The following is a 25,699-nucleotide window of genomic DNA, read 5'->3' on the forward strand; positions in this document are numbered from 1 at the left end:
TCTGCGCCCCTCTGTTCCAGAGTTATGCCCCTCGGAAATAAACATGCAAATTTTCTCTCCAACCAACCGTGTCTGTGGGCGTCGGCTTTGTCCAGCCAATCACAACAAGGCCTCTCCCACAGTGAAGCTCTGGTATCCGCCCAAATTTGCATCTTTATGACCAGGGGACCATAACTTTGGAACCGAGGGGCCCAGAAGAAAAAGGAAAACGGATCCTGAATCAGTGGAGCAGCAGCAATCAGAGAAGGTACTGAGTTTGAAGTTAAAATTTTGAGTGAAAGACCCCCTTTAAGTATCCTAAGTCGTGGTGGCATAAGGCTTGTTAGAGGGTCGGACGATGACTTGTGTGGAACCTACCTTTAAGGGAGAATTGCCTGCTGGTGTTTAAAGGGGTTGTCCTCGACACTGATATTGGTGTCCGACTCTTGGGACAGGTCATCAATATCAAATTGGTGGAGGTCTTACACTCAGGGCCCCCACTTATCAGCTTTAATGGGGGTACAGAGCAGAACGCCACTGCTTCCAGGCACTGCAGATCAGCGCGTTTCTAAAGAAAAGGAGATAATCTGCAGTACCTGGCAGTGGCCACTACACAGCGAGTGGCGCTGCATTCACTGTTTACATCTGAGCTTGATATTAGCTGATCAGCTTCAGGTGTAGGACCCCCACTGATCTGATATTGATGACCGGTCATGATTATCGGTGCATTGGAAAACCCTTTTAAGACGCTTTATGGCAGCTGACAGTCTCCACAAGCACTTCCAGACCTTATTACTGGCCTGTCAATCAGCCAACCAGTACCCGGATCTGTACTGATGAGGGGTAAGAACCCCAAAAAAGTGGTGTGCAGATGAAGGTCTAGTTTTTGGCTAAATATCCAATTAAATGAATTTAGATAGTATTCGAAAAGTATTTCATGTGGATTTTGGGGCTTCAAACTCATCCTAAAAAACCCCCCAGTGAACTCACCCTTAGGTCGAATTCAGACATTCGTGTATCACGGTCCGAGGATTGATCATGATGCACAGACTCGCCACAGATCTCCTGACCCGAACTTGACGTCCTCGTATATATCCATGAGACAGTACGGTTCAGATCAGGAGACCCGTGGTCAGTGCACGCACCGTGGACGTCTGAACTCAGCCTTAACGCCGACCATGCTCCTGTGGACATCATTGATCTTCCCGGCCCCCCATATAGAATCATCTCGGTGAGCCTTAGTCAGTGATTACACAGACAGCTGCCAGCAGCGGATCTTGATGATTTGCCCAAGGTCATTCAGCGGCAGAACCGTCCTCAGACGACCATTAATAACCTCACAGATTGCAGACGAGACTGTAAGTGCGGGGATTTCTGCACGTGGCTCATACTCCATACTGAATAAACCCAGATGATTCGAAAATGTTTCCACTTTTTCATCATTTGCAGATCTGTAACATGTCTGTCCATCCAGCGATTTTCATAATTCCACGACTTTTCCTTTTCTATGTTGCTGCTTCATTGTTTAGGAGTATAGATGTCCACACCTCAGAATCTATCATGATGTCAGCATTGACATCATCAGTAAATACAAGGGACCCGCTATATTGGCGCCATGCTCGATAGATGAATTTTATATACAATCATGGCCGAAAGTGTTTGCACCCTTGAAATTGTTCCAGAAAATGAAGTATTGCTCATTTATTGCAATTACACGTTTTGTGGTACACATGTTTGTTTCCTTTGTGTGTATTGGAACAAAGCAAAAAAACAGGGGGAAAAAAGGCAAATTAGACATCATTTCACACACAACTCCAAAAATGGGCCGGACAAAATTGTTGGCACCTTTCCAAACTTGTGGGTAAACAAGCGTGTGATGCTCGCTCAAATTAACCTGTGGCAAGTTACAGGTGTGGGCAATATGAAAATCACACCTGGCTGAAACCACGTAAAAAGGGGAGAAGTTGACTCAATCTTTGCATTGTGTGTAAGCATGGAGAACAGAAAGAGGAGAAGAGAACTGTCTGAGGACATGAAAACCAAAATTATTGAAAAATAGAAACTATCTCAAGGTTACAAGAGCGGCCTAAAATTCCAGTTAAGAGGTGTAAGTAGTTTGTGGATGGTTATAGAAAGCGATTGATTGCAGTTATTTATTCCAAAGGGTGTGCAACCAAATATTAAGTTGAGGGTGCCAACAATTTTGCCCGGCCCATTTTTGGGATTTTGTGTCCAATTTGCCTTTTTTTTCTCTCTTTTTTTTTTGTGTTGTTCCAATACACACAAAGGAAATAAACATGTGTAATTGCAATAATTTTCTGGGAGAAATACTTAATTTTCTGAAACAGTTTCAATGGTGCCAACACTTTTGGCCATGACTGTCTTTGGATTATGATTATGGCTTTCTTTGTACTCGTTTCTTTCCATCATTCTAGTCTAAATGGATCTGTGACTTTCCTGTCTGAGAGATGCCGTTACAAAGGGTGCAGCTCTTAGGCTGTGTGCCCACAATGCGTTTCCGCAGCAGCAATTCCGCCGCAGAAACGCTTAAACGCTTGGTAGAAGGCCTGCCATGTTCCCCAATGATAATCCTCATGTGCTGTGCACATGCTGCGGAAATTTCCGCTGCGGATTATCATTGTGGAAAAATCCGCAGCACTACCAATTATTTTGCGTTTTCACCGCCATTGACTTGCATTGAATCACTTAATATCCGCATGACTACATTTGCACTTGCGGATATTAAGCGATTCAATGTGCAGATGGTACCCGGGTCTGGAGAAGAGGAGACTCTCATCCAGACCCAGGTACCATAGTACCTGTAAAAAAAAAAAAAAATAAAAAAAAAAGAATTTAAAATAAAAAAATACATTATATTCCCCTTCTGATGGCCCCCGGTCTCCATAGCGATGCGTCCTGGCTCCCCGGCAGCTCGCGATGGTCTAAAAGGACCTTCCATGACATCATTTAGTCATGTGTCGGGTAACGTGACCGCTGACGTCGGTGGTCGAGTGACCTGTCACATGACTAAGTGACGTCATGGAAGGTCCTTTTACACCACCACGAGCTACCGGGGAGACCGGAGAAGGAGACCGGGGGCCATCGGAAGGTAAGTATAATGTTTTACCATTTTTATCTTCTTTTTTTTCAACCAACTTGGTCACACTATATAAATCCATGCCGGTTGCATGGATTTATATAGTGTGACCAAGTTGTCAAGCACTTTCCAAGTGATGCTAAAATCGTTTGGAAAGCGCTTGTCAACCAGCATGCGGAAATGCATGTGAAGAACGCTTCACATCCGCATGTCCCTGGCAGGAAAAACACATGTACAATCCGCATGCGTTTTTTTCTGCCAGGGAAACGCTCAGGAAAAATCCAGAGCATTTCTGCATCGTGGGCACATAGTCTTAAAGGGGTTTTCGGTCTGAAAAAAATAGTCTGCAGTTAGTCTATGTGCGACTGTCACGACTCCCCTTTCTTCACAGCACAAGTGACACTGCATGTAGGCGGTTTCCATACCATCAGTCACGCAGCGGTTAGATTCTCCTGCGCTGCTCTGACTAGAGCATTGAGGAAGATGGATGAGAGGAGTTGTCGTGTGACGGCTGCAGATATGGGGATCAGTGACGGTGGATGCATTTCTCAGTGTCGCTCTTCAGCAGCCTGCAGTTACATAGAGAGAATGTAGATTTTTCTTCTCAGCCCAGAAAGCCCCTTTAAGGCTCTGCTCATTGTGTCTATTATGGAAGCCGCAATACTGTGTGCGCTGCGGTGACCGCCATTGCCCCCAGCATGAAATAAAATGGCGTCTGAGTGGAGCCTGTTCTTGAACAGTCTTTGATGTTGTGGTCTTCCTGTTTTTGAGTCGTGTTCCCCTCCACATTTACTCTGCTGATGTCTTCCCTACACTGGTGACTATCTCCGGTCCGTCCTCTGCTGTGTAGGGTTTTTCTTCATCCAGGATAGACTACTCCTATCATCCTCCACAGTTGTAGTCCTCTGTGCCTAGAGGCTTTTTGAAGCTTCTTAGCCTGTCCTTTATTTTCTCTGCTTCTTATTTCTCTCATTGGTTTATTTTGCTCTTTGCACTTCATATTGAATTACCCGCAGATATCATACTTAAAAGGGGTTATCCAGGACCATTTATTTTTTTTTACGATGGGCCTAAGCACTATAAGGCTGGTAGTTGCTAACTACCTGTCTGTTGTGCCTGACGCCGATCTCTGCGGTCACCGACCACTCCTGATGGTGATTTAGTGGCTTCTGCTGACATCACGTCGACAGAGCAGCGGCTTCTCTTTTGCTCTGCTCTGTGGATGGGACATGACTGCTGATTGACAGCTGGCTCCCTGCTGCCTAACTGCGGGGAGCTGGCTGTCACTCAGCATGACGTCAGCTGTCACATCCCATGGACAGAGCAGCCCAGAAGAAGAGCTGCTCTGTTGACGCGGAGCAGTTGAATCGCTGGCAGAAGCAGTTGGTGACCACTTTGAGCTGGTGGCGGGTAGACTGGCAGGTACAGTGTTTCCCCGGAAATAAGACCTAACCCCCAGCGTTTCCATTCCGAGGTTAAGACTGCTTAGGACCTTTGGTGACGTCACAGTAATGTGACCATGATGTCACCAAAGGTCCTTTAACTGCGGGAATCTAGAGGCACTGAAGAGGAGACAGGCTGGTATGTACCATCTGTGCAATGTGTGTGTTAAGACATTGGATTTGAATAAATGTTGATTTCTTTTTCAATAATAATTGTGGATTGCTTATGGGGAAAAAATAAGACATCCACTTAAATTAACCCCTAAGCCATCTTTCAGAGCAAAAAAATAATATAAGACCTTATTTTCGGTGAAACACAGTAGTCGCCTCTGTTAGTAACTACCTGCCTGTTAGTTATCTTTAAGCCCATAGTAAAAAGAAAAAAAAAATAGTCCTGGACAACCCCTTTAGTATATTAGATCCTCCCTATACATTAAAGTCAGCCGAACCTCACCGATGTAATGTATGAAGCCTCGTCCCTCTCACCTGACACATGATGTCGGAGGAGGTAAGGATCGAACAGTTTGAAGTTAATGGTCAAAACTTTTTGTCCTGGGACATGAGCCACCCTTGGAGGGGTCAGGCAGCCGCTTCCCCCCTCGTCCTACCCCAGAGCGGTCCGCCAGCCACTTCCTCCGCTTGTCCCATCCCCGAGGGTTCCAGCAGCCGCTTCCTCCACTCGTCCCATCCCCGAGGGGTCCGGCAGCCACTTCCTCCACTCGTCCCATCCCCGAGGGGTCCGGCAGCCGCTTCCTCCACTCGTCCCATCCCCGAGGGTTCCGGCAGCCGCTTCCTCCACTCGTCCCATCCCCGAGGGTTCCGGCAGCCGCTTCCTCCACTCGTCCCATCCCCGAGGGTTCCGGCAGCCGCTTCCTCCACTCGTCCCATCCCCGAGGGTTCCGGCAGCCGCTTCCTCCACTCGTCCCATCCCCGAGGGTTCCGGCAGCCGCTTCCTCCACTCGTCCCATCCCCGAGGGTTCCAGCAGCCGCTTCCTCTACTCGTCCCATCCCCGAGGGTTCCGGCAGCCGCTTCCTCCACTCGTCCCATCCCCGAGGGGTCCGGTAGCCGCTTCCTTCACTCTCACCATTGAAAATACATGTATAAATCTAATAAAAATAATAACTTGGTTTATGGCCCTTAAGAGCTTGTCGTGGACTGTATCAGCTCACAATGTACAGTACAGACCAAAAGTTTGGACACACCTTCTCATTTAAAGATTTTTCTGTATTTTCATGACTTTGAAAATTGTACATTCACACTGAAGGCATCAAAACTATGAATTAACACATGTGGAATTATATACTTAACAAAAAAGTGTGAAACAACTGAAAATATGTCTTATATTCTAGGTTCTTCAAAGTAGCCACCTTTTGCTTTGATGACTGCTTTGCACGCTCTTGGCATTCTCTTGATGAGCTTCAAGAGGTAGTCACCAGAAATGGTCTTCCAACAATCTTGAAGGAGTTCCCAGAGATGCTTAGCACTTGTTGGCCCTTTTGCCTTCACTCTGCGGTCCAGCTCACCCCAAACCATCTCGATTGGGTTCAGGTCTGGTGACTGTGGAGGCCAGGTCATCTGGCGTAGCACCCCATCACTCTCCTTCTTGGTCAAATAGCCCTTACACAGCCTGGAGGTGTGTTTGGGGTCATTGTCCTGTTGAAAAATAAATGATGGTCCAACTAAACGCAAACCGGATGGAATAGCATGCCGCTGCAAGATGCTGTGGTAGCCATGCTGGTTCAGTATGCCTTCAATCTTGAATAAATCCTCAACAGTGTCACCAGCAAAGCACCCCCACACCATCACACCTCCTCCTCCATGCTTCACGGTGGGAACCAGGCATGTAGAGTTCATCCGTTCACCTTTTCTGCGTCGCACAAAGACACGGTGGTTGGAACCAAAGATCTCAAATTTGGACTCATCAGACCAAAGCACAGATTTCCACTGGTCTAATGTCCATTCCTTGTGTTCTTTAGCCCAAACAAGTCTCTGCTGCTTGTTGCCTGTCCTTAGCAGTGGTTTCCTAGCAGCTATTTTACCATGAAGGCCTGCTGCACAAAGTCTCCTCTTAATAGTTGTTGTAGAGATGTGTCTGCTGCTAGAACTCTGTGTGGCATTGACCTGGTCTCTAATCTGAGCTGCTGTTAACCTGCGATTTCTGAGGCTGGTGACTCGGATAAACTTATCCTCAGAAGCAGAGGTGACTCTTGGTCTTCCTTTCCTGGGGCGGTCCTCATGTGAGCCAGTTTCTTTGTAGCGCTTGATGGTTTTTGCAACTGCACTTGGGGACACTTTCAAAATTCTCCCAATTTTTCGCACTGACTGACCTTCATTTCTTAAAGTAATGATGGCCACTCGTTTTTCTTTACGTAGCTGCTTTTTTCTTGCCATAATACAAATTCTAACAGTCTATTCAGTAGGACTATCAGCTGTGTATCTACCTGACTTCTGCACAACACAACTGATGGTCCCAACCCCATTTATAAGGCAAGAAATCCCACTTATTAAACCTGACAGGGCACACCTGTGAAGTGAAAACCATTTGCGGTGACTACCTCTTGAAGCTCATCAAGTGAATGCCAAGAGTGTGCAAAGCAGTCATCAAAGCAAAAGGTGGCTACTTTGAAGAACCTAGAATATAAGACATATTTTCAGTTGTTTCACACTTTTTTGTTAAGTATATAATTCCACATGTGTTAATTCATAGTTTTGATGCCTTCAGTGTGAATGTGCAATTTTCATAGTCATGAAAATACAGAAAAATCTTTAAATGAGAAGGTGTGTCCAAACTTTTGGTCTGTACTGTACATGGCAAAGTTTGTGCTCACATGGTGGTCCCCCCCCCAGCCACGTCACCCTACATTGCTCATCCGATGTCTGTTTTTTTGTTTGCTGACGATCACTGCCTGAGGATCTGTCTTCTTCCCAGGCTCTTCTCTCTGACGCTGCGGAAGCTGGTCATGCTGAAAGATCTGGATAAAGATTTACCCTCAGTTGTTATAGCTGTGAAGCTGCAGGTAACACCGGCTCCTCATCTATGATGTGCGCACGTTAAGCCCCCAGTTGTCGTTAAGTGCTTATTATGCCCTAAGTTATGTCCCCCAACCTCCTCATACACAGGAGCACTCAGCCGGCCGAGCTCCTATGTTCTCTATGACCTACTAACAAAAGTATTGTGCTTTGGAAATCAGATGTCGCCAGAACCTTCTCTTCACCATCATCATCTGTCAAGAGTCCCCCATACACATTAGACTGTCGGCCGATCCCTCCGATGTTGACGGGTTCTGCCGACATTGGTTTGATTTGTGTGTGTGTGGGGGGAGGCCTTCTATATCCTTCAAAATGGGAAGATGTTCAGCAGTGCCATCAGCTCAGAACTGGCAGCAGCTCGAGGGACCCAGCTACATCCATCTCCTATTCAGAGACGTCCGGCCAGAAGAGGTCTTCATAGAAGAATTGCAGCCAAAAAGCCCAAATCTTCCACATGGTAACCAGGCCAAATGGCTCAACTATGCAGAAAAACATAAGAACTAGGGTGCAGAAAACAGGAGCAGGTGATCTGGACTGACGAGTCACAAATGTGAAATATTCGGCTGTAACAGAAGGCAGTTTGTTCACCTCCGGTCTGGAAAGCGGGGCAATAATGAGGGTCTACAGGTATCAGTGAAGAAGGTAGAGGGTCTGCAGTTTGGGGCTGCATTTTGGCAAATTTAGTTGGGGATTTGGTCAGGATTAATTATGTCATCAATGCTGAGAAATACAGGCAGATACTTATCCATCATGTGATATCATCAGAGAGGCGTCTGATTGGCTCCAGATTTATTTTGTAGCAGAAAAACGACCCCAAACGTCCATCCAATGTCAATAAGAAGGGTAAGAAGTCGTGGAGGTTATGATCTGGCCCCCACAGAGCCCTGATCTCACATCATCCATCTGTCTGGGGTTATATGAAGAGACAGAAGGATTCGTACCAGCGACAGCCATCGGAGATCTGTGGTTGGTTCTCCAAGATGTTTGGAACAATCTCCTGCTGAGATCCTTCAAAAACTGTTCCAAGTCTACAAAGAAGAATTGATGAAGGCAAAGGCGGTCACCAAATATTAATTCGATTTAGATTTCTCTTTTGTTCGCTCACTTTGCATTTTGTTAATTGATAAGAAGAAACTATTATCACTATTTTTACAGCAGTTTTACTTTGCAGCATTTTTTCCACACCTGCCTAAAACTTTTGCACAGTACTGTATGTGTATATATAGATATACATACATAAATATTATAGAACTACTTCTCAGCTCAGGGATGGAGGGGGCTCAGGAGCTTTCTGCAGAGGGGCTGAGCTGTCACCGCTGGATATTGGAGCTGACACCGCTGCAACGCAGATCTTACACATTTAACCCTTTTAGATGCAACAATCAATGTTTTATATGATCCCCACAATGATGCTGTTGAAAAATAACCTTTGTTGGTGGAAAATAAAAAGTTCTGACTCACAGAATAATGTGGGGATAAAAGAATGAAAAAAGGGGTTAATAATGTTTCTTTTTTTATCAAAATTTGTAAAAATAATTGATTTAAATGTTATTTTATATCACGTTTTTACTGTTAGTTACCCTCTTAGTGCAGCAGTCCCTTTACTTTAGACCTTCGTGATGGTGCAATATTTTTTTTTGTATAAGGGCTGTTAATTTGGGGTACAAATGATGTATTGTATAATTGTTCTTAGTTTTATGTGTTTTTTTTTTTTTTTTTTTTTTTGGGAGGGGAGGGGAGACAGCAGCCTTCCTTAAACCCCTGAGGCACGATGGACGGCATCACAGGATTGATATATTGTAACATGTAGAATAATGCTTTGGAGCCATAATTTGATTTTATTTATAGTAATTGATCTTTTTTTTTTTTTATGTATTTAGGGATCAAAACGAATTTTACGCTCAAATGAAATCTCTCTCCCAACTAGTGGGGTGTCCGAGACAGAACTACAGCTCACGTTCTCGCTGCAGGTGAGTTTCAGAGTTTATTGCAGACTTGGAAAAAGCTTTTCCCTAGATCTCTGAAGGGTACTGCTCCTCTGATATTCCTCCTGGAAGCCTATGAACAAATTGACATCTGAGTGTTACCAGTTGGGGCTCGACAGTTTCTTTATGGGGCTGCTGGAAAAGGCTGAGTACAGCGCTCTGCAGCCCCCTAAATGGATCGGCGCTCGGGCATGCATGCGCTCTGTGCGCACGCTCGGGCATGCATGCGGTCTGCACGCTTCATTCTGAGGTTCCCCGCTGTTGGACTCCCACCAATCAACAAGTCTAGGTGATGACAACCCCTTTAGGGTGCATTTAGATGGGCCCAGAATTGGCGAACGAGCGTCTATAAGAATGTTCCTTCTCAGTTATCAACCCCTGTAAACATTCTGGGGATCGTCTGATGAGCAAGGAAAAAGCTTCTTCATAAGGTGTTTGGATTATTTATGTCTTCGGCATAAAAATCATTGAATCATCCATATTGTTCTGTTCCCATCAGTACTTGTTGGCCTGTGTGAATAAGGCAGTAAACGAGCGCCGATTGATTTATATGTTGTCTATGTGGGCCGAGATTGGCCCCCAGAATTCCCCATTAGCATTTGTGTGCACACTACGTGCGTCCATATGGCTAGATTAGCCTGACGGGGGCTGCGAGGACCGTCGGGTCAGTGTATGTTGGTATAGTTGCAAAAAGGAGGTGTGAAATGGTAATAGTCTGTGCTGTTCCAGTAAAAGGTATATAGTAGGGAAAATATTGTGCTGTACCTATTGGTGGGATCTTCGAAGCCCCTCATCATCTCGGTGTTTACAGATAACCATGTCCGCTGTTGCTTTTCTTTTTAGTATCCTCACTTTCTAAAGAGAAATGCAAACCGCCTACAAATCATGCTGCAGCGACGAAAGCGATACAAAAACCGTACCATCCTGGGATATAAAAGCCTGGCTGTGGGGGTCATAAATATGGCGGAGGTAAGAACCATAGGGGTCTCACGGTAGTAAATAATTTTCTTGTCTGTGAGGGAAGGTTTGGGATACTGATGTTGTGTATAAATTTTCCCAAAATTTAGACCCGTTAAAGGGGAATTCCTATCTCCAAGATACTATCCAAATATGTAGTAGGTAGAAGAATAATAATTAGAAATGTAGTATAGTTCTTCTGATTCGCTATGTCACTTACCCCGTGTGCAGGGCATTGCAGTAGCTTAGGTTTCTGTGCTTACGACCATTAGCAACTAACTGTCACTATATTAGTGGTCGTAACCATGGATACCTAAGCTACTGCAATGCCCTGCACATGGGGTAAGTGACATAGTGAATGCTACATTTCTAATTGCAGGTACTTTCTAATATTACTATTATTACACTTACTACCTATTGTGATAGGATCATGGAGATGGGAATACCCTATAATTCTGTCTTGTAAGTGACCAAAATAGTGGAAATTTGGGGGGAAAATCTGTTAATTAGTTTAAAGAGATTTTTTTATATAAATCTAGTATATTTTCAGTAAAATCTGAATTCCTTAGTTACAAACATATCTGGAGGTTCCTCCGCTGTGTTCTGCCGCCTCCGAGAATGTAAAGTGTTTACCGGAGCCTCCTGCTTTAGTTACTTTATACGGCTGAAGGTTCTTTACTGTATATACTTCATCCATAACATGAAAACCGCCGGCCTGATATGGTGACGGTGCCCCTCGTGCCGCCACAGAAACTCCAGTCCTTGAAGGCATGGACTCCTCTAGTCCTCTGAAGATGTCCTGTGGTCTGTGGCACCAAGACGATAGCAGCAGATCCTTCTCCTGCAGTCTGCGAGCTGCGGCCTCAGTACATCAGACTTGTTTTTCCAGCACATCCCAGAGATGCCCAATGGGTAGGAGATCTGTGGAAACAATGAGCAAAAAGCACCTTATGACCATGCTGTCCTTGGGACCCTTGATAGTTTCTAACCAATGCATACCAGGAACTCCCCACAATATCTGACGCTCACTGGGAACACTTCCCCGAGACCCGCCGTATACTGGGAACACATCCCCGAGACCCGCCGTATACTGGGAACACATCCCCGAGACCCGCCGTATACTGGGAACGCTTCCCCGAGACCCGCCGTATACTGGGAACGCTTCCCCGAGACCCACCGTATACTGGGAACACCTCACAGGACCTTGCGCACACAGGGAACTCCCCACAAGACCTGCCAATGTGTAGATGCCCTGACCCATTTGTGCGGCCATCACCATGTGGCGTTCATCAGTCGCTTGGATCCTGTTGCTCTTGTTTTCTGCTTTCATCTCAGAGAACTGACTGAGATAATTAACGCTTTTAACTTCACCCGTCAGTGGTGTTCATGTTCTGCTGACTCCTATATGTAGACACCTATATATTTGCTGGTCACGGTAAGCCGTTTTGTCGCTCTCTCCTCAGTCTCCGCTCTTCTTTCAGGTGTTGCAGTTTCCCAGTGAAAGCGGCCTTGTCTTGTCTCTTCATAGCCATGCCAAAGATGTGTCCCTGCCTGTGGCCGAGATAAATATCCATTCTCTCTCCAGTCAGCCGATTGATCATGAGGGACCGAAAGCCAAATTATCCGGTACGACCTCATATTCAGCATCGGTGCTTTGTGTTTTATATGCCTTGTGCTGCTCGTGTTATGTCTGCACATTGGGTGAACGATGAGGGGCTATGGTTACATTCTGTAACTTTCGGACAATAAGACTCCTGAATAAAAGACGCACCCCTGGTGTAAACTCTCAGCTCTGCTACATGCACACTCAGCTCAGCTATATGCACACATACAACTCTGCCACAGCTCTGCCTACATCAACGCACACAGCTGTGCTACATTAACGCACACCACTCACCACTCTGCTACATCAATACACAGCTGTGCTACATCAGTGCACACAACTGCTACATCAGCACACACCGCTGTGCTAGATCTACATAAAAACTGCATCTTATAGCCCAAAAATATGCTATATTTGTGTGTATGTGTCTATATGCCTGCTGCCAGCACACTGTGGAGCAGATGTATTATTGTGTTCACACCAGGACCCATTTATCAGATTTTCTTCTTAACCCCTTTAACCCCCGAGGGTGGTTTGCACGTTAATGACCAGGCCAATTTTTACAATTCTGACCACTGTCATTTTATGAGGTAATTACTCTGAAACGCTTCAACGGATCCCCCTGATTCTGAGACTGTTTTTTCATGACATATTGTACTGCATGAATGTGGTAAAATTTCTTCAATATCACTTGCGTTTATTTGTGAAAAAATCGGAAATTTGGCGAAAATGTTGAAAATTTCGCAATCTTCAGACTTTGAATTTTCATGCCCTTAAATCAGAGCGATATATCACACAAAATAGTTAATAAATAACATTTCCCACATGTCTACTTTACATCAGCACAATTTTGGAGCTAAAAATTTTTTTTGTTAGGAAGTTATAAGGGTTAAAAGTTGACCAGCGATTTCTAATTTTTCCAACAAAATTTACAAAACCATTTTTTTAGGGACCACATCATATTTGAAGTGACTTTGATGGGTCTTTATGACAGAAAATACCCAAAAGTGACACCATCCTAAAAACTGCACCCCCTCAAGGTGCTCTAAACCACATTCAAGAAGTTTATTAACCCTTCAGGTGCTTCACAGGAATTTTTGGAATGTGGAAGAAAAAAATGAACATTTAACTTTTTCACAAAAATGTCACTTTAGACCCCAATTTTTTTATTTTCGCAGGGGTAACAGGAAAAAATGTACCCCAAAATTTGTTGTGCAATTTCTCCTGAGCACACCGATACCCCATATGTGGGAAAACCCACTGTTTGGGCGCACGGCAGAGCTCGGAAGGGAAGGAGCGCCATTTGACTTTTTGAATGTAAAATTTGCTTGAATAATTAGCGGACGCCATGTTGCGTTTGGAGAGCCCCTGATGTGCCTAAACAGTGGAAATCCCCCCACAAGTTACACCATTTTGGATACTAGACCCCTTAGGGAACTTATCTAGATGTGTGGTGAGCACCTTTTTATTTTCACAACGGTAAGAGGAGAAAATGGACCCCAAAAACTTTTGTGCAATTTCTCCTGAGTTTGCCAATACCCCATATGTGGGGAAAATACAGTGTTTGGGTGAACAGCAGAGTTCGGAAGGGAAGGAGCATTGTGTGACTTTTTGAACGCAAAATTGGCTGGAATTAAGAGCGGACGCCATGTCGCGTTTGGAGAGCCCCTGATGTGCCTAAACAGTGGAAACCCCCCACAAGTGACCCCATTTTGGAAACTACATCCCTCAAGAATTTTATCAAGGGGTATTGTGAACATTTTGAACCCAGAGGTACGACACAGAAATTTATAACATTAGGTCATCATATTGAATAAGTTGTCACTCGCTACTTGAGTTTGCATCGGGTACTCGGGTATACACCAAGTATCGTGGGTGCTCGAGTCCCCGCCCCGCATGTTTCACGGTTGTTAGACACCCAAAAAAAACATGCGGGGATCGCTCGTGCATGGCAGGCAATCCCCGCAAGGTTTTTTGGCCACGAAGCATATGGGGCGGAGACTCGAGCATGTCACTCAAGCACCCGCGATACTCAGTGCATACCTGAGCACCCGATGCAAACTCAAGTAGCGAGCACTTGCGCTCAACACTAGTCGCCATATCGTCCTCCTTTTTTTTTACTTTTGAAAAAATCCCAACCCCATCACAACCCTAATCCTAGAGTTTATTTTTTTACGCCATTCCTCGTGTGCTATAAGTGATTAGATGACTTTATTCTTCAGGTCGGTGCGATTACAGAGATACCAGAATCATATTGGGTTTTTATGATTGACAGCTGTCACACGCTAAAACACACTTTTTTTTTGCAAAGACTAGTTTTTGCATCGCCATATCTTAGAGCTATAATTTTTCCATATTTCGGCCGACAGAGTCATGTAAGGGCTTGTTTTTTGCGGGACGAGTTGACATTTTTATTGGTGCCATTTTCAGGCACGTAACATTTTTTGATCGCTTTCTATTCAGATTTTTGGGAGGCAGAATAACAAAAACCAACAATTCAGGAATTTTTTTTTTTTTTTTTTATGCCGTTCCAACGTGTGGTAAAATTGATAAGGCAGCGTTATTCTTCGGGTCAGTACGTTTACAGCGGTACCACATTTATATCATTTTTTTATGTTTTGGCGCTTTTACCCAATAAAAACTATTTTATAGAAAAAAGATTTTTTTTGTATCGCTTTATTCTGAGAGCTATAACTTTTTTATTTTTCGGCTGATGGAGCTGTATGGCGGCTTGTTTTTTTTCAGTACCATTTTTCTTTACTCTCGACTTTTTGATGACGTTTTATTCCATTTTTTGTTTGGCGGTATGATGATAAAGCATCGTTTTTTTGCTTTTGTTTTTTATTTTTTTTTTTTTACTGTGTTCACTAAAGGGGTTAACTAGTGGGCCAGTTTTATAGGTCAGGTCGTTCCGGATGCGACGATGCTAAATATGTGTACTTTTATTGTTTGTTTTTTTTTTTTTTTCATAATATTTATTTATGGGTACAGTATATTTTTATTTTTTGGGGATTATTTTTAAAAAAAATATTTTTACAGTTTTTCTTTTCCACTTTCTGATACTTTTTTTTACTTGTACACTATGACCCTCTATGGGACTTTCACTTTTTGCAGCCTGATCGCTTATACAGCACAGAGATGCAGCAGCAGTTCCCTATGCCATGCAGCCTGTCAGCGCTGCATGCAGAAGTTACTTTGGTCGCGCACTGCGCATGACCAGAGTAACTTCTTGCCTCCTGGTGACCCGGATGTCGTCATGACAACATCCGGGACCCGGCACAGACAGCGCGGGACACCGGAGAGCAGGTAAGTATCAATGCTTTCCTCCCCTTGCTCCTGGAATGCAGCGATCGACTTCGATCGCAGCATTTCAGGGGTTAATGTGCCAGCAATGTGACCGCTCCTGGCACATTGTCACAGCTGACACCCGGCAGCGATCGCCCCCCCACCGCTTATGTGCGGGCGCGATCGTAGCACGCGTAATAGTACGTGGCTGATACATAAGGCTCAGGGCGCAGATACGTACTATTACTGACCTTGTCGTGAAGGGGTTAACACATTTCCCATTTAATTGGCCCGGTACATCTTACATCCAGCCGCAGATTACAGGTGATAGCGGCTGTGCGGCTCCACTGATCTCCGATTGATGACATAACCTATGCATGGGCCATCAGTCTTTAATATCTGGATAACCATTTTAAGAAACTTTGTAAATAATCTTCATTACAAATGTCCTACCATTTTGTTGCTGTAGAATCTGTGCTACTCCTGTACATAGCGGGGTGTCCTGCTGCTTCTGGCTGCTTTACTCATAGCATTCCCTCTCTGCTTGACTTCTCTTTCTATTTTTTTCATATTTGGAAATAGCAACAATTTTTTAACAAAAAGGCTGGTATTAATATCGAAGTATGCTCTTATGTTTTCTTCAGACCGGTCCCCAGATATCGAGAATTATTCCGAAGATGAAGATGAAAGCTTCTCTTCAGAACAAGAGGGTAGCGATGACCCGTTACACGGGCAGGTAAGCAATGTGTTTCCTTCCTATCCCTGTAATATTCATTTTCAGCTCTGCCCGATGTATCAGTGTAATGTTTCTCCATGGAAACGCCCTCCTGTTAGTATGTATAGCTTTCTATTAGATGGTAATTTTATATTCGGCAACGATAGAAACGGCTTGTGATGGTGTTTTCTTCTTTTTGTTATCGAGCCTTAAAGGGTTTGTCCACTATAATTGATAATGCCCCAATGTATTTTTATGGTGAAAAGAAGTATCTTTGTAAATGCCTTGTGCTGCTGTTTCTGCCTGTGAGCGGCGCTATCACTGGCCGCTCACAGGCATCACGTGACCCCCTGCTGATGTCACATCAAGTGAGGCGTGACATCAGTGACGAGCTCCCCGCGGTGGCTGCTAGGTTGTGGGAGGGTTTACCCCGCTGGTCACACAATAAGTATTTGATCCCTCTGGCAAACAACACTTAATACTTGGTGGCAAAACACTTTTTGGCAAGCACAGCAGTCAGACGTTTTTTGTAGTTGATGATGAGGGTTGCGCACATGTCAGGAGGAATTTTGGTCCACTCCTCATTGCAGATCATCTCTAAATCATTCAGATTTTGAGGCTGTCGCTTGGCAACTCGGAGCTTCAACTCCCTCCATAAGTTTTCTATGGGATTAAGGTCTGGAGACTGGCTAGGCCACTCCATGACCTTAATGTGCTTCTTTTTGAGCCACTCCTTTGTTGCCTTGGCTGTATGTTTTGGGTCATTGTCTTGCTGGAAGACCCAGCCACGACCCATCTTCAATGCTCTTAATGAGGGAAGGAGATTGTTGGCCAAAATGTCGCAATACATGACCCCATCCATCTTCCCTTCAGTTCGGTGCAGTCATCATGTCCCCTTTGCTGAAAAGCACCCCCAAAGTATAATGTTTCTCCCACCATGCTTCACGGTTGGGACCATGTTCTTAGGGTTCTACTCCTCCTTCTTCTTCCTCCAAACACGGTGAATTGAGTTAATGCCAAACAGCTCAATTTTTGTCTCATCTGACCACAGCACCTAATAACTCACAGAATCATCCAGGTGTTCATTGGCAAACTTCAGACGGGCCTGCACATGTGCCGTCTTGAGCAGGGGGACCTTTGCGGGCACTGCAGGATTTTAAACCTTTAAGGCGTAATGTGTTACCAATGGTTTTCTTGGTGACTGTGGTCCCAGCTGCTTTGAGATCATTAACATGTTCCACCCCATGAGGTGAGATTTTGCATGGTGCCCCAGATCAATGTCGATTGACTGTCATTTTGTATTTCTTCCATTTTCTTACTATTGCACCAACAGTTGTCTTCTTCTCACCCGTCGTCTTACTTATGGTTTTGTAGCCCATTCCAGCTTTGTGCAGGTCTATGATCTTGTCCCTGGCATCCTTAGAAAGCTCTTTGGTCTTGCCCATGTTGTAGAGGTTAGAGTCTGATTGATTAATTGGGTCTGTGGACAGGAGTCTTTTATACAGGTGACTATGTAAGACAGCTGTCTTTAATGCAGGTAACGAGTTGATTAGGAGCGTCTAACTGGTCTGTAGGAGCCAGAACTCATAATGGTTTGTAGGGGATCAAATACTTATTTCTCGCTGCAAAATGCTAATAAATGTATCTAATTTATACAATGTGATTTTCTTGATTTTTTTGGGGGGGATATTCTATCTCTCAATGTTAAAATTAACCTACCCTTAAAATTATAGACTGTTCATGTCTTTGTCAGTGGGCAAACTTACAAACACAGCAAGGGATCAAATACTCATTTCCCCACTATATATATAGTGTGTTAATATATAATATGTTTTAATATTATATAGAGATACAGATAATTATATACAATTTTACTCTGTCGCCTCATTGGGGGACAGAGGACTATGGGTGTTATGCTGCTGTCCACTAGGAGGCAACACTATGCTTAATCTGAAAAAGATTAACTGTGGCTCCTCCTCTGCAGTATACACCCCTGGACGGAGTCAGCCTTCTCCAGTTTTTGCTTAGTGTCGCATAGGAGGCACACCTAAAGATTTTTTTACTCCAATTTTTTTCCAACAGATTTACAGATGAAGATAAGTGGGTCTCCTGCGAGACTCCCGGCATGGCTCCTTCCTCTGCCCCCTTTTATGGGGTGCACAGTTGAAGTTGAGATGTCTACTTACCATGTCGCTCCTTCCCCAGCCCCTCGGGTGCTGGTTCGAAGTCGAGACACCCCTCCTTCCCCAATTCCTTTTGGTCTCTGGGTTGAGGTCGAGGCGAGGATAACAGCCCCCTGATGGTGACAGCAGCACCCACCCTAATCCCCCTCTGGGGTGTATTAGGTTGAGACGCCTCAGGTAGGGCCTGTGCAGGCATCCGCAGCTTCCAGTCGCTGACACTCTGCACCGAGTCCAGGAATCTCAGCCCTGCTGCGGACTACTGTTGGGGCCGGGGGAGAATGCAAGGCAGTCATGGCATACTTGGATACAGGCCTTCCCAGCCCTGTCTCTTTGCTGGCACCAGCGCTATGGTGCCTCAGGGGGACCCTTCAAGGGCCCCCCTTACACTAATACCCCCACCACCATTACTGCCGTTAAAACCGGGGGGGTCCGGTTCAGATCCGGCACCCCCCCGAACTTCCGCGCCGGCCTGGAGCCCTTTTGGGCATCGACTATAAATTTACGCCGCGGCTCCGGCCTAGCCGAAGCTTCCGCCCTCTGGCCCGCCCCCCGGATGACGAATATGACACTCTACAGTGTCATAGAAGGGGCGGAGCCAAGCTGAAAGGGCGCGTTTTTCCGCAGTACTGCCGCCCTTTTCAGCTCCGCCCACCTTCTTCCTCACACTCCGGCGGCCATTTTCTGCTACAGGAACATTAACCCTGCAGCTACTGGTCGGCACATACAGACCAGGCCTGCCAGTCTCCGGGGGGCACAGGATTGTGGATCTGCGGCGCTAGACTTAAGAGGCACACTGGTGGGGTAAGATCACACCTGGAGTCTCTCACTCGGCTCTGAATCCTATAAGCTTCTCTGCATTGCTGGCCCCCTCTGCCTAGCCACCCCTGTATACTATGCCGGGCTCAAGGTCCAAGAGAACCAGGCAGGACTGCTATTATGCACTCTGTACAGCATGCAGTAATACTCTCCCCAGTGGCAGCACGTATCCACATTGCCAGGACTGCATGCAGACTCCTGTGCCAGAGCCCCATGAAGCCCTTGCCAATACTTCGGTGCCTAATACCACACCGGAATGGGTCACTCAGATGTCGCAATCTATGACGCAGTCTATAGATAACCTCACATCCACATTGCTTCAGGCTCTGCAGAGTCATGCCTCGGCTATGAACACTACTCAGCAAAGGGAGCGTTCCACTCGGGGACATGATGGCACGGGCACATCCACGTCTAGGTCAGGACGCAAACGGACCCACAGGTCACGTTCATCTGCGTCATCCCATACCACACGGTCGTCCCCTTCCAGTGAGAGACACCGTACTCCCAGCTCATCTAGACCGTCCCCTGACAGGGACAGAAAATGCAGATCCCCACAGCCATCCCTGACCAGAGAAGGCCTCCGCTCCGGTTCTCCCAGCAGGAGACGCCTTAGTGATACACAAGATTTGGATGACATCTGTGATTCTGACTCAGACAAGGAAACCGAAGGGTCCCTAATCCCTATCCCCCCTGGCAATACAGTGCTAGTTGATGATCTAATCTCATCTATCCATCGGGTGCTGGACATCTCCGATCCACCCCTGGAGACACCAGGACATAAGATTTCCTTTTGAAGGAGTCCTGAAACCGCCTAAGGTCTTCTTTGACCACCCAGAGTTTAAGTCGATCCTTAAAAAGCAGTTCTCACAACCTGAGAAAAAGTTTACTAATCACAAATATCTGGAGGCTCGGTACCCCTTTCCACAGGAGATCACCAAACAGTGGACAGATCCACCTGAAGTGGATCCCCCAGTCTCCAGACTAGCGGCCCAGACACTCCTTTCACTGCCAGATAGCTCGACCCTCAGGGACACAGCAGACTGGCAGGTGGAACGCATGGCTCGTTCAATTTTCGAGGCCGCAGGGGCCTCCCTGGCTCCCGCGTTCGCCTCAGTTTGGGTTGCCAAGGCCATCTTGGCCTGGGCCCAAAATTTTCAAACTGGCCTACAAACATCTACCCCGGAACGGTCGGACCAAGCGGCCCAAATAGCAGTTGTGGCAGATTACATGCTCCATGCAGCTCTGGATTCTGCAATGGGTGCAGCAGGGATAGCATCAAACGCCATCACGATTCGGCGTATCCTCTGGCTGCGGGAATCGAAGGCAGATGCTGCCTCAAAGAAGTCCCTCACACACCTCCCATATCTCAGTGGTCGGCTTTTCGGTGAACAGTTGGACACAATGATATCCAACGCCACCGGGGGTAAGAGTACCTCTCTCCCCCAACTGAAGCCCAAACACACTTGCAAAAAGCGCAATCAAGCACGATTCCGATCCTTTCGGAACTCTTCCGGCTGGTCCGTCTCGCGACTAGCACAAAATAACAAACGCGCTCCACGCAGGGACAACTCGCGGTCGACGCAAAAGTCGAACAAGACCTGGCAATCAAGGGCAGGCCAGTCAAAATTTAAAGGAGGAAAATCTTGCATTTCCTCCTCATCATGACTCACGGACTCCGGAAGACACCCCATCTGTAGGCGGCCGTCTTTCGCTCTTTCACCAAGTCTGGCTACCTATTACAGAAGACAGGTGGGTCAGGGAACTGGTGTCTTCAGGATACAAGATAGAGTTCACTTTCAACCCGCCAAACAGATTCTTTCTGTCTGTTCCCCCAAAACCGCCAGACAAGGCTCTGGCCTTCCACCACGCGGTCTCCTCGCTTCTTCAAGCAGGAGTCATAGTACCGGTCCCCACGGCCGAGCGCTTCTAAGGGTTCTACTCACATTTATTCGTAGTCCCCAAAAAAGGAGGCAGCGTACGGCCCATACTGGACCTAAAACAGCTCAACAAATATGTGCGGGTACGTCATTTTCGCATGGAGTCCCTTCGGTCCATCATTGCGTCCATGGAGAAAGGAGAATTTCTCGCCTCCATAGACATTCAAGACGCATACCTGCATATACCAATTGCTCCTGCCCTTCAGGGATTTCTCAGGTTTGCAATCGACCAGGCACACTACCAGTTCGTGGCTCTCCCGTTCGGACTCGCCACGGCTCCCAGAGTGTTTACCAATGTCATGGCAGTCGCCATGGACGTCCTGCATTCCAGAGGCATAGTAGTCGTTCCATATCTGGACGATCTCCTCATCAAGGCTTCCACCTTCAAGGACTGCGAACTCAGCGTCTCAATCACAATCGACATTCTGAGTCGCCTGGGCTGGTTAGTCAACCTACAAAAGTAATCACCAACCCCGAGTCAGTCTCTGACCTTCCTGGGAATGTTATTCAACACCCTCAAAGGTCTAGTACTCCTTCCCACGAACAAGGCACGGCCTCTCCATTTAGGAGTCCGCACCCTACTTCGCAAACCCCCTCGTTCTCTCCGGTTTGCCATGAGAGTCCTTGGCAGTTCCAGTCAACCAGGAGGTCCCTGCACTGGTGGCTCAAGCAAACCTCCCTAACAAAGGGGAAATCTTTTCTAACGGGTCAATGGAAGGTTTTGACCACCGACGCGAGCCTGACGGGTTGGGGTTCAGTACACCTACACCACAGAGCACAGGGCAAGTGGTCCCCAGCTGAAGCGACCATGCCCATCAACATCTTGGAAATTCGTGCCATTCTCCTGGCGTTGAGAGCCTTCCATCACTTACTGGCAGCCTCTCACATCAGAGTACAGTCGGACAATGCCACGGCTGTGGCATATGTAAATCACCAAGGGGGGACCCGCAGTGCCCAGGTGATGCAAGAAGTGACACACATTCTCCACTGGGCGGAAGACACAGGTTCAGTTCTCTCGGCAGTCCACATTCCGGGTGTGGACAACTGGGAAGCAGACTTCCTCGGCCGGCAGGGAATGGACTCGGGGGAGTAGTCTCTCCATCCCGAAGTTTTTCGCCAGATCTGCCATCGCTGGGGGACTCCGAACGTGGACCTAATGGCATCCCACTTCAATGCCAAGGTCTCCAACTTCATGGCCAGAACACATGACCCGCGGGCGCTGGGAGCGGACGCCCTGGTTCAGGACTGGACTCAGTTCCAGCTCCTGTACATTTTTCCACCTCTCCCCCTGATATCCAGAGTGCTGAGAAAAATCAAGCAAGAGGGAGTTCCAACCATCCTAATCGCACCAGACTGGCCCAGACGTACGTGGTACGCCGACATCGTGCAGCTCACAGCAGATGTCCCCTGGCGTCTTACTGACCGCCCGGATCTTCTGTCACACAGCCCGTTCTACCACCAGAACTCGGGGGCCCTCAATTTGACGGCATGGCCATTGAGACCTGGGTTTTAACCCAGTCAGGATTCTCGCCTGACGTCATTGGAACCATGATCAGAGCATGGAAGCCAACCTCTGCAAAGATTTATTACCGTACCTGGAAAGGCTTTCTTTACCTGGTGCGAATCTCGTGGCCAGACCCCATTCCCTTATTCCCTCCCCAGGGTACTTGGTTTTCTCCAATCGGGTCTGGAGGCTAGACTGTCTCTGGGCTCTCTTAAGAGCCAGGTGTCAGCTCTCTCAGTGCTTTTTCAGACGCGCGTTGCTAACAAGCTGCAAGTAAGGACATTTCTTTAGGGGGTTTCCCGATTGGTTCCCCCCTACAGACGACCACTAGAAACGTGGGATCTCAACCTATTGCTGACAGCATTGCAGGAAACACCTTTTGAACCCCTTAGGGAAGTCCCACTCCGCCTTCTATCCCAGAAAGTGGTTTTTCTAGTGGCAATCACCTCGCTACGCAGAGAGTCTGAACTCACAGCACTCTCCTGCAGACAACCCTTCCTGGCTTTTTACCACGACAAGGTAGTCCTCCATACGGTTCCATCCTTCCTTCCGAAGGTTGTGTCCAACTTCCACCTCAATGAGGAAATTTCGCTGCCATCCCTTTGTCCGGTCACGGTTCATAGAGTGGAGAAGGCTCTGCATTTTCTTGACCTTGTCAGGGCATTACGTATCTATGTGTCTAGGACTGCGCCCTTCCGGAAGTCTGATTCTCTTTTCCTTCTTCTGGAAGGCGGCCTCAAGGGTCTACCAGCTTCCAAAGATACCCTTGCCAGGTGGATCAAATCCACCATACAAGAGGCCTGCTGCCTCAAAAATTCTCCTCTTCCAGCAGGCATTACGGCACACTCTACACGTGCGGTAGGGGCCTCCTGGGCCATTCGGCACCAGACCTCAGCGCATCAAGTGTGTAAGGCAGCCACCTGGACTAGCCTACACACGTTTACCAAACACTACAGGGTTCATACTCAATCCTCAGCAGACGCGAGCCTGGGTAGACGTATCCTGCAGGCGGCAGTGCCCCAATTATAGGGGCCTGTCTACACAATATTCGTCCATTGCTTCCCACACAGGGACTGCTTTGGGACGTCCCATGGTCCTGTGTCCCCCAATGAGGCGACAGAGTAAAGGAGATTTTTGTGTACTCACCGTAAAAATCTCTTTCTCTTAGCCTCTAATTGGGGGACACAGCTCCCACCCTGTTGCCCGTTCCGGGCCTTTGTTATGTTGAGTTCTCATATTGTTTTTTCTTGAGCTCGTACATAGTTGCCTTCTTATAGGCATGGTTATGTTATCCATGTTACTTTCCTCCTATTGCTTTTGCACAAAACTGAAGATGGCTGACGCCGTCCAGGGGTGTATACTGCAGAGGAGGAGCCACAGTTAATCTTTTTCAGATTAAGCATAGTGTCGCCTCCTAGTGGACAGCAGCATAACACCCATGGTCCTGTGTCCCCCAATTAGAGGCTAAGAGAAAGAGATTTTACGGTGAGTACACAAAAATCTCCTTTTTATGGCTAAAAAACAATTTTGAAGCTTGTAAAGAAAAACAAAACAAAAAAAATTCCTTTTGAGTTGCCATTTTTCAATCTACAGGGCTGTTTGAAGACTTGTTTTGGCTCATACTATTTTAGTTGCTTTTTATACCTTTTTATGTGAGGTGTGATGTCTTAAAAACAACAGTTCTGTCATTTAGGTTTATTTTTGTTTATTGTATGGGGTTAATTTTATATATCTTGATCGGATTTATTTATTTTTTTTAATTATACCAATCGTTTCGATCGCTTCTACTACATACTGTAATAATTAATGATCTCATAAGCGCACCAAGATGGTGGTACCTTGCGACTTCTGGTTACTGCTGTTAGAGGTAGGTGCCGGCTGTATAATATAATCGGCATCTGTCCTCAGCCCTACCCCACATAGGACATACTGGAACATCCTAGATCAGGAAAGGGTCAAGTGGGTATTCCCATCTCAAAGATCCTATCACAACATGTAGTAGGTGTAGTAATAATAATATTCGTAAATACCTCCAATTAGAAATGTAGTATAGTTCTTCTCATTGGCTATATCTCTTTCCTCATGTGCAGGGCATTGTAATAGCTTGGGTATGGATGGTTACAACCAGTAGCAACTTTCTTACTAACTTGTCACTATATGAGTGGTCGTAACCATAGATGCCTGAGTTACTGCAATGTCTTGAACATGAGGAAAGAGACCTAGCTAATCAGAAGAACTATATTACATTTCTAATTGGAGGTATTTGCTAATATTATTATTATACCTACTACATATTGGGATAGGATCTTGGAGATGGAAATACCTCTTTAAAGTCGCAGAGATCTCTGGAACAGAGGATACATGTACAGAAGCTTAACTGGTGTGGATTGCATATATTCCTAGGAAATCTTAATGTGATACTATTGGATTTCTTGTAGGATTTTTATTTTGAGGACGAAGAAGTGCGAAAGGTGAAGAAGTCGCGCAGAAAAATCCAAGCCTCGTCCGCCATCACTAGAGTAAGAATAAGTCTACTTTGCTTTATGGTTACTTTCCTGTGGGTTACGGTGACCGTAGTTAGATAAGTGGTTACCGATGGGCACAGCGACACTTTTCCTGAGGACCTTCACAAGGTTTCTAATAGACTTTCCACCCGACCAGAGGTCAACTACCCAATACATCTGCTCCGATCTCTAGGAAAGGTGGTCACCCATGCCCACATCAATGTGCGTCAGGCACGTGACTGTGTGCAGGAGTAGTAACCCCAGAGTCTGGGACTGAGGATTCATGTTGGGAAAGAGTGAGGAGTAACCAGGAGGAAGGGGAAACAGCCTGATGGTACAGCAGCGGTGTCACACTTCACGATAATTAAACGATTGCCGTCAAGGAGGCAATTCACAGAGTAATAGGGAATATTGCAAAAAGGTTGGTCAGCCTACCACTCCATAGCTTCTTCTGACATAGGAAACTAAATCCTAATGATCCTTGGTGCACGCAGCAGAATGACAGGGCCAATTTCTTGTAGATACAGCTGAAACAGTCCAGCACTCAGGATAAAAGATAATCCCTTCCTTTTTATATAAAAATATGATAGAAAAATTGAAACAAAGTGAAACCAACTCGTTTTGAGTAAAAAAACAAACTTTTTTACTAAAAGTATACAAG

General features: G+C 46.2%; 1 protein-coding gene across 1 annotated transcript in view; it reads left to right on the forward strand.

The window, feature by feature from the left end:
* PACS1 (phosphofurin acidic cluster sorting protein 1) overlaps window positions 1–25,699 on the forward strand; it is a 52,354-nt gene that overhangs the window by 596 nt on the left and 26,059 nt on the right. Inside the window, exons 2-7 of the mRNA XM_073658378.1 lie at window positions 7,449–7,536; window positions 9,430–9,519; window positions 10,378–10,503; window positions 11,973–12,117; window positions 16,024–16,115; window positions 24,973–25,053. Coding sequence (XP_073514479.1) covers window positions 7,449–7,536; window positions 9,430–9,519; window positions 10,378–10,503; window positions 11,973–12,117; window positions 16,024–16,115; window positions 24,973–25,053 — 622 coding nt within the window. The remainder of the gene's footprint in view (window positions 1–7,448; window positions 7,537–9,429; window positions 9,520–10,377; window positions 10,504–11,972; window positions 12,118–16,023; window positions 16,116–24,972; window positions 25,054–25,699) is intronic.

Source organism: Phyllobates terribilis, unplaced genomic scaffold (assembly GCF_046119375.1).
Source record: "Phyllobates terribilis strain yellow unplaced genomic scaffold, ASM4611937v1 Scaffold_13__5_contigs__length_258822181, whole genome shotgun sequence".
Classification (NCBI taxonomy): domain Eukaryota; kingdom Metazoa; phylum Chordata; class Amphibia; order Anura; family Dendrobatidae; genus Phyllobates; species Phyllobates terribilis.